The sequence below is a fragment of the Opisthorchis viverrini genome (assembly GCF_000715545.1).
Source record: "Opisthorchis viverrini unplaced genomic scaffold opera_v5_36, whole genome shotgun sequence".
NCBI classification, from domain to species: Eukaryota; Metazoa; Platyhelminthes; class Trematoda; order Opisthorchiida; family Opisthorchiidae; genus Opisthorchis; species Opisthorchis viverrini.
The window spans coordinates 438,493-448,654 of NW_008751692.1; the positions used below are offsets into that span (position 1 = coordinate 438,493).

Sequence of the window (10,162 nt, forward strand, 5' to 3'; positions counted from 1 at the left end):
GCAAATTTCTCTGTGTATTTATTATGCGAATAAACGATGTGCCTCTACCTTGCGTAGTTAATTTTCAATGCGCCTAAGGAATGACATCATTCGTTTAAAAAACAGTCCCTTCCTTAACCGGAAGTAGAATTGACAAGATACTTATAAATTTTCTGGGAGTCCAGTCGACAACCCACAACCGGTTTTGTCTTCCTTTGGGTTAACTAGATAAGCTCAGTCCTTAAATTCTCCCCGACCTTATGTTCTACTTGAAACCCAGACTTTATGCAACTCGTAAATTCATTTGAAAATTGACCCAACTAAATCCCAGCTGACCACCGCAACTTTTCAAAAGTAATTGACTACTGATGAGTCGGTTCACCAAAAACGACCGTCCTTTTTAGTTGCATAAATCGACGCTTGTTTTAACGTGGTTATGCAATCTCCAGGCGTGGGATTTGCTTCACATACCTGGGAAAATACTGCATTTGGTTAAGGTCGTCTAAGATTTAGAGGCGTACGTTTATCTAAGTCAGTGGAAGGCTGACAATTTAATGTCATAATATTTAAGAATGAAACTAATGGGCGATTACAGTTTTGAGAGCTTTGTGTCGGCCGTTATCTACAGGTTCACGGAGAAATCAACTACAAAGAAATACATCTTTTGCATGTCAATTTAACAGTTTTTGCACCCAAAATATAATAATGAAGGTGGACCGTGACGCCACAACCTGAAGTATCGAATCAAATGTCCAACGGAAACTTGTGCCTCATGAGTTGCTCCCTTTGAAGTTGGACCACCAACAGAATATGTGAGGTATATTCGTACATTCTAATTTAAAAAACAAACGAAAGATGCCGGCTTATTCCGTATGCTTGATCAGTTTGGGCGGCATCGCACATGAAGTCCCGGAGTACACAAACAATCGCTGCAGACTCTACGTACTCTGACCGTGACTTACAAATAAATGCTGTAGTCACAGCGGCATTAGCGGTTAAAGTTTTGAATGATTGATTAAAACGACAAAATTGTGCAAGTTTAACTAACATCAGATCCTTCAGCAGGTTGTTGAATGGGTTTTGAGTTGAATAAGAAGGGTGGCAGAATTTTGATGCCAGACAAGGAGTAAACGAAAGGGGGAAATGATGACGTTGCTGCTTTTTCAGGGTGAACTATCGACCGAAAACCTTCCAAACTCTATTTCAGGCGCCAATCTAGTTCTCATCTTAACTATAAGGGGCATTTCGTTTTACAACCAGAAATCAATACAGTGCTGTTTACTTGCTTATTGTAAACAATGGCCTAGAGGAATGTTGCTAGCAAAACAAACATCACATTTATCAAGAATGAAAGCAATCCGACTTTGCCAAATAATGTTTATGTCACTGTTTGTAATGTGTCATTTGATCACCTACGAAGACTGGGGCATCATGTGTTGTTTACAGCGTTCTGCTGCACCTTACAAAAGGCACCTAACTTCCCAATATTTGGCACATCAACACCGCTTTCCAGTCGTATGAAAATGAAACAATTTATTAACTTCATTCTAACTAGTAATGCATGTTTCAAACATTTTCATTTTGACTACCTGCTACAGGTAGATTTTAATAAGTTGTACACATCCTCGTTATAGTTCGTTGAAGTTTTCCGGTATTCATGGTGAATGAGGCCAGTCTTTCTCATCGTCTGTGATTTAAAGCAGAACATTTGTTTGTTTGTATTACATGAAGGAAAGGCGTTGTAGAAAATGAACTTTACTCACAAGACAAACATTGCAGTGGTTCAGTTGCCAAGCGGAGTAGATCAAAATTACATTTTGAAATGGAAAGAACTTTTCATAGGGCTTTTCATTCCAGAAAGTGAGGACTGAAATGGATGGATTCATCTAGGTTTTTACATCCTAATCGGGAGCGAATTGAAATAGTACGAACAAGTATGAGATGTATTCGAACAATGATATTTGGTGTTTCATTTTCAATCAGCTTTATCCTTTTCACCCTGAACTTCGCACTCAGTGACTTCATCAGAGCATATGACATACATGAAAACGCCACCTAACATCACTCCTCACCAAAGGTTTCATTTTCAACCAGATGTGGTTGATCTTGTAAAAATGGCTATTTTCCTGGAAACAGTATTTTGGTTTTCTTTTGTAAATATTTTACTGGAGGCTTTTGTAAACGTAATCCGCCACTAGTGTACCACCAGGATGAAATTGTTTCCCTTTTACCTTCAGGTAACCTTCTGAAAGAAGTAACGAAGATATCACCCTTCATGGCTTCCTTCATTCTAAATCAAAACCACTATAGGATGCTGTGTCTCGGATTCACCATCATGGCGTCCTGCTGTTCAGTGCTGTGTGCATCAAACACACCGATAAATACTTTTCAGATCGCCATCTCACGTTTTTATAGTCTCCGGAGCACTGATAAACTGGGTGTGAAACCGGATGTTTCGGAAGCGTACATGCGTTGGTCTGAGTGGCAACGGGAACGAATAAATGAAAAGCTGAGAAATCTCTCGGGCATAACGCAACCGCCAGACGAATCAGCCTTGCCACAGGTCAAACAGTTACGTGATTTGCTGGGCAAACCGACTGGCAAAGTGAACGCCCCTGTAACGCCCGAAAGGACTATTCACATTTCTCAACAAAAGGTGAATCAGATCGATGCTACGAGCGCTAGTTCTGAGACAGTACAATTGTTACCCAAGGACCACCTCAACTTTACTAGTAATGTTAAAGCCAATGTCAGTGAGATCGCTACCTACACAACAGCAGAGTCGGTTATAATGGCCTTGCTTACAGTGATCGCCAGTTTCATCACTATCTCAGGTAACATTCTGGTACTACTATCCTTTTTTGTCGAACGTGCACTCCGAACAGCAACCAACTATTTTATTGCGTCTTTGGCAGTTACAGATGTACTTATCGGGTTGTTTTCAATGAATCTTTATACACTGTATCTCATACTTGGGCGCTGGCCCCTAGGACGTCTCTCGTGTGATTTGTGGCTAAGTCTGGATTATACTGCGTGTCTGACCTCACAGTATACAGTGCTTTTTATTACTGTGGACCGATTTTTCTCCGTCAGCATTCCTGACAAATATCGCAACTGGAGGACTGATGGAAAAGTTGGTATAATGGTTGCCGCAACTTGGCTCATTCCGTCGTCGGTTTTTTTCACCATTATAATTGGGTGGCCCTACTTCAACACACCTGTCAAACCTAGAGCCGAGGACAAATGTTCCGCGGAATTTGCGAACGATCCCATATTCAACACAGTGTTCACCGTTTGCTACTTTTGGGTCACATTGTGCGTCATGATTGGCCTATATGTTGGTATCTACCGCGTTGCGGACAACTTACAAAAACGAAGTGATGAGAAACGCAATCGCGTCAGTGGTTTAATCACACAGTCCACAGCGATAAACCACAGCCAAGCGTCCCAAGTGGTTACTACCAACCAGGGAGGAAACAAGTTCAGGCCTATGAATTCACAGCCACTGACTCATAATAGTGCTGGCGGAACCGGAACCAATGAGTCTTCTGGATTTGACTCAGAAGAGGAGCAACAAAAACGAATAAATACAGCTTCGAACAACCGGAAGGGGGTGAAGTTACGAACAACTGACTCAAGTTATTCTCAACCCCCTCGACCTACGCCATTCGCTAACGTGACCCCGCACAGACCTTCGAATGCTACACAGAACACACTACCCCCTTTGAAAAAGCCTGATAACTGCACACATGCGTGTCCCGTACCTACGAAACCTCCGATGCAAGTCTCTCTAGCAGAATCACGTGCTTCAAATCCGAAGCCTCCAAAAACGTACAAAATGAGTCCGTTAAAAAGGCAGATGGAATGTCCTTTGCATCCACGATTTTCGATTACGCAATCCGTCGATCAGTCAGAGCAGTGTAAACAGAGCCCTGCACCAATATGTGTCCAGCAGCAGGAAGGGCTATTAATATCTTCCCCTATCCTCACAGATGATGAATCCGGATTGGACTTCCAGGACAATTTGCCCGTAACCTATTTACCTCCATCTCCAGCATTGTGTATTTGTTCCGATTTGGAAGACGAACAGGTAGAAATTCGACAGAGTGGAGTACTCACGGATGCAGAAACGTCAATAAAGCAAGCAGATCCAAATTCACTCAAAAATCATTTAGCAACGAAGAAAATACATGAAACCCCAAATTCAAACAGCAAAGCAAAAGATTTAAAAATACAGTCAAAGACTCCACCTAAAATTCCACCAGTAGAGCAACAGTCTGACTCAGCTTATCAAAACAGAGTGCTAGAGACGTTTCGACGGAGAATGGCGGCAAATAATATACCTTTATCGGACTCCCAAGACTCGGGGTGCTTAACCTCAAGCAACCGTTCCTCACAACAGCCAAGTACGCAGGTGACACGTGAGACTGGCCGTCATCAAAACATGAACCAGGCTAGTTCCCCAACACACAGAACAAAATATACAAAAGACGGTGATTCCTTTGTTTGGGATGGCGAATTACGGACAGTGGATTCCTCCTTCTCTGATGTAAAGATGATGCAATCCTTCGGTGAGGTAGATGAAGCCTCGGTGGTTTGGAAACCTCAGCCTTATTCAGAAATGGACAGCTACAGTATGGGGTGTTCATTGCACGCATTGACGACCTATTGTGACCAGACAAACACCACGGAATACTCAAAATATCATCCGCAGTGTATAATATGTGCCGGCCAGAATGAAACCGACTCGGTGAGATCAAGTTCAAGTTATGGGGAATATATGAGGCCACAACTGGTCGAACGCAGAATTTGTTGCTGCACAACCGGTCTGGGTCCCGAGAAAAATAGAACATTTAGTTTCTGGCCGAATCTCAAAAACAAATTTGTTGCTCTTAACCCTGACAAAATGAAATTCTGGCAAATAGTCAAAAAAATAAATCTGACGCGAAAAGGCAACAAAGCACTAGTGGAAAGAGGCCGGAGAGAAAACAGAGCACGCAAGGCACTCCGAACGATAACATTTATTCTGGGAGCATTTGTACTATGTTGGACTCCGTATCATGTAGTTATTATAATCAAGGGAATTTGTGATGACGTTCCCGCCGATACCACCTGCGTGAATGATGTTTTGTACAGTATCACCTATTGGCTATGCTACATGAATTCACCGATTAATCCATTCTGCTACGCATTGGCAAATGCTCAGTTCAAGAAAACATTTTCCAGAATACTCCATGGCGACTTTCGCCGTAACTGACTCACACACACACACACACACCAACACAATCACTATTTTCTATGGGCAATGCAGATGCACTCACTTACTCACCTACACGCACCACGTGTATTCCGGCTCCAAGTAGATTTTATTACCAGCAGATCATTCAGAATATGTGCGTTATCTCGTTCAGCGTTCTCATCAGACCAGAGGAATATTTATTATTCCGCGCACAGTTTTAGGGGCGTGCACACTGCTGTAACGCTGCAAACTAAGCTGAACAGGAGATGACAAATTTTAATTACTTTTACACTTTATTCAATAAAGTATATTATTGACTTCTGTGGTTATTCTAACCAGATGAGATTTCCAGATGTCAGTTTCACAATTTTCTTCATACGTACTCACATATTGATTAGATAGGATGACAAGTTTATAAACTGAACGTAACTGTGATTCGTTGAATCTGCGTTTCTCATTTTAGCTCCGAATCACCATTTACCCGACTGAACATGACCATAGGATATGGCCTTCCGTATTCAAACATACTGTTCTGTAGGTTCCGTAGAGGCAAGTATCAATCATTGCAGAGTTTTATGGGCAACAATATCCGTGATTTTTCAAATCTGAACAAAAAGTGCTTTCATAAAAGCGCCCGAAATCATAACATAGTGCAACGACTTTTCGGTTGACGTGAGGAATTTTTTCAAAGATTTCCGCAACCAATTCCATATTTAGAGGGATCATGTCAGGAAGATGCGATACCCACCATGCACAATGCACTTTAATTATTCCTAAAAAGCCCGTAGGGATAAAATATCTATTGTTTCCTATTTTGACCAAGACGATCTCCTTCAGGAAATAGGTATCAGAATATGTTGAACGAAAAGACTAGGTATACAAATTCTTCAGCTATCTGATAGATAAAAACATGATAATCGCATACGAACGGATGAAGTGTGTGATTATTCTTCAGAATGGCAATATCTGGTGTATCTTATCGCTTTTAGAATGACTCCCACGAGCATTACCCAGTTTTCTGATTGTATTCTAAAAGAAATGGGGTGTACAATTTTCTGGAGAGTATTGCTTTGGGTTAATTGAAAGATCCGACAGATAGATTCAAAGTAAGTGTACTCAGGCCAGGGATACTAAACAGTTATCAGCTTGACTTCTGCCTAAATCAAGACACACTGACACAAATCAGTTCTGTAACACTGGAAAGGGCTTGTGAAAACATGAGTAGCTCGTATTTGAAGTTAGCTACCGGACGAAAACTAAATTCAGAACGCATTATTACCTCCGTAGCCAGCTTCTTTGTGATGATGCAGCATCCGATATGCTCAAGTTGTCAAACAAGAAAGTTTTTTTTTCTTTCAGGGTGGCATCTGTCTGAATTGTCACTGCTACTGTAACAGCCTAATTGTGCCGTGTGTGAACAATCACAATCGCGAATAATATTTTTTTCGACTGCACATGAATGTGTGGTTGCCTAGATGCCTCTGTGATTTACAATCTGTTAGTCCAATCACAACTTTACTAGGGACATAGCGTTTGCTATCCAGATGGGAAACTCCATCTTAGGCACAAAATGTCTACCGTACACCGGCCCATTCTGTCATGTTGTAAGTAATTTTTACAAAAAATCACGGAAGGGAACTCTGGTCGTCTGCAAGGTATAGTATGAACCAACTGGAATGGAATGCTACGCCCATCAAGCTCTGGTCGCAGATTAGTTGCACATGACACCTGTCTGAAATGGATATGTGTCATGCCAGATTTACTCAAACCCATGTGGGAATGTGAATCTCCTAAACTGACTAAAGCCAGCCTTTGTGAAACTTCGCTCATTTTTCATTAAATAGGTGTATTACTTGGGCTTTGTAGTATCAGCTACCCATTAAAGGAAGAAGGCCTTCGCTGCGGAATTATGTGGTAGAAAATGCCAACTGAACAGTTACAGACTATTTGACAGGGGAGCATCTTGTTTACAAAACTGTATATCCATCTTCTCCTTGAATACGCCTTCCTGAACTTTCCTGGATATTGACTGACTGTTATTCAATTGCAAGCAAGTGCAACAAAGCGACTCCACAAATTCCGTAATGGACCTTACTTTTCAAGAGACGCAAAAGGGGTTCAAGAGAAAACATACTACTCGCATGCCCCCATCAGTAGTATCACCGTTACACCTATATCTAAGCAAATTTAATTTTTACATTTGTACCAAGGAGTCTGCACCCATTGGAGGCCAGGCATGTTCAAAAGGTCGAATAAGGACGATTCCTATAATTGGATACAGCAAATGTCTAGCATAGGTGACTAAACGATGCCAAAGTGTATCAAACACTTTTCAAAATGCCTCCCAATAAAACGAGGAATAGGTGCATTATTATCTATTAATGCATACTTAACGTTATGCGTGTACTTCGATTGCTGATGATTTCCAGTAAGGACGTGGTAGCTGTATGGTGCTTCCGGCTTTTCAGCATACATTGGCTTCACTGACAAAATGAAATCTCAACTGCAAGTAAGAAGTAGTCCGCCGTTCTTTGAAACTTCAATACATCCTTACACTTAGACAAAAAACCTATTTTTCATACAAGAAGAAGTTTAGAATTGGAATAATTGTCTTTGCCAAAGTGTTTACGCTTGATTTTTATCCAAGTAAATAATTCTGGACTTCATTCCTTGTCCTTGACCCCTAGGATAAGTACAGCGATCGCCACACCTCCAGCCATTCTGATAAAAAATAAACTTTATCAAGGGAATCATTAACAACTTTGCCTTTGTTGAGTAATTTATTCATTCTGTCTCAGTTTTGTGTCACATAACAGACACCGGAACACCTCATGCATTTTTAATGCGTGAATTCGCTCCGTGGTTTCGCTTGAACCGTCACAAAGAATTTCCGCTACGTTGGCCATCAATTGGGTCGCTTGTTATTCGTCTCGTACTCAGCATTTAGTAGCTAGTGGAGAAAAACCCGCATATTGGGCCAGTTGTCTAGATAACACGCACTGTTCGTGTTTTATGAAGACCGCATGGAAACCTTTGATCAAATACTACAAGTCAGAACAAATATCAGTAGCACCAGAAGATACTTCCGCCTGGATTTTATTAGCTTTTCTGTGGATAGTAGGTAGCAACATTTTCCGCAGGCGGCTCACAAATCTAACTTTACAAATAATTCCGTAAAGCGCATCTAAGGAATGGTTGATGACTAATATGGATGGAACTCCAGTGACATTGAAAATAATGACCACTGCAAGGATGTCTTGTCTGCGATAGCTCTTGGTGTTAACTTCTCACACGTTTAATACTACTAGCCTTCTGTTGACTATCACAGATTAGGTCGCTATTTCAATTATTTCGATTCACTAGGAAACGCCGCATTTTAGCGACAATATTTGCGGACATATGGAAGGACCAAAAGTTCTCAATAAAGTGCTTTTCCTGACTTACCCATATATAGATACTGCTAGGGTTATTCTCGTAATATAAGCGCTTCAGTTGTTATAGGACACGATAAATGTTAGATTTTCAACTTATTCGAATAGTCTTTATATACTGCCTAGTTCGTGGTAGAAAGCATACTGCAGAAATATGTCATGCGGGATAGCGCTGTAACATGTATTTATTGAGTCGTAAACCTTTCAGCAATCCAGCGACTTATGTTTCGGAAAATGACCAAATTCCAGTGGTATTATATGAGTGAATTGTTTTTGAGCCAAAGTAAGGAGCCAAAAGCCGAAGTATCGGTATTTATGAAAGCGTAGGCAATTTATCTTTTGTATTCAAATATTTCAGCAGGTTTGCAAGTTAGTCGCAATACAATGGCACCACAATCTCCATGTATACGGAGGGGAAGCAAAGAGTAGCAGTGCGTTTTTCCTCGACCCTACAAATGTAACGTTTAATTCCGACCCAGCTGTCATCCTGGATTTGCGCATGGGCACCACTAAATTGAATCAGTTTGAAGTGATCATCTGTGGCGCCGATGGTTTCCATGACTACGGTCCAGCGTTGTTGGGTGACGTTACGGATGACCAGAGGCCATGCTTATGATAGAATGTGAAATGCTAATAGGTTGGTGGTGGATAGTCTTCGCCTAAATTTTGTCTCTAATAAGTGCAAATAATTTTCTTAAAATGACTCTGAACCGAACTCCTAAGAAACTTATCCACCGCCAACCCTAATTCGTCACCGAATTCTTGAGAATCTCTAAGCCTACTGTGCTAACTTGAGTACTTATCAAAGCACTTGTACTCTCGTTACAGATCTTTGTAATTGAACCACTGTCGTACTTTAGATAATTAATACTCAAGCACAACAGCTGTACACTCTGTAAAGAGGTTCAATAGGGATTGTAATGTTCTGGTTTGTATTGAAGAGGACAGGGTCTTTCAAGTGAGTATTGGTGTCATATTCTTCAATCACATCCGCAACGGAACCTCGGGTCAAAATCAACGGCTCGAAATGAGCCACAAGTTAACAGCATTTCGGGGACACTTGGCATGACAGCAAGTCAACTTAGATGGGCTATCCTTGTATAGGATTAAAGCAGTCAGATTTGCATACTTGAGCTGCGTATGTGTGTGCATTTTACAGGAACAATATATGGTAATTATTATCGGCAGGGACAAAGAACCTCAAATATCTGTCGCATCCCGTAGAAATGAATCCTCTTCAAATCGGAGGCTCGCCGTTTTGAAAGATATTCAGAATCTTCTTGAACATTTTTCCCCTTGGAGTGATACCATTGGCAGCGAATATCTATCTGACAAGATGTCTCCCAAAAGTATTTTTTATGGTGAATTTCCTTCCCGAGGAGATTGTTCCGTCGAAATAGAACCTATTTCGTTGTCTATTTATTAAGTCTTTACAACAAATGTTTGAACGTTTCTTACAGTTCTAGCTGCAATCCTGGTTGGAAATCTGGGCTTCGCACATGATTAATCAAAC

At 41.0% G+C, this 10,162-nt stretch overlaps 1 protein-coding gene across 1 annotated transcript; it reads left to right on the forward strand.

Annotated features, from left to right (window-relative positions):
- Positions 1 to 2,290: 2,290 nt before the first annotated feature.
- T265_02775 (hypothetical protein) lies at positions 2,291 to 9,265 on the forward strand (the record flags this gene model as incomplete). Its single annotated transcript, XM_009167100.1, has 2 exons — positions 2,291 to 4,729; positions 9,008 to 9,265. The coding sequence occupies 2 exons, from the start codon at positions 2,291 to 2,293 to the stop codon at positions 9,263 to 9,265; spliced, it is 2,697 nt and encodes an 898-aa protein (XP_009165364.1).
- Between the last annotated feature and the right edge of the window lie 897 nt (positions 9,266 to 10,162).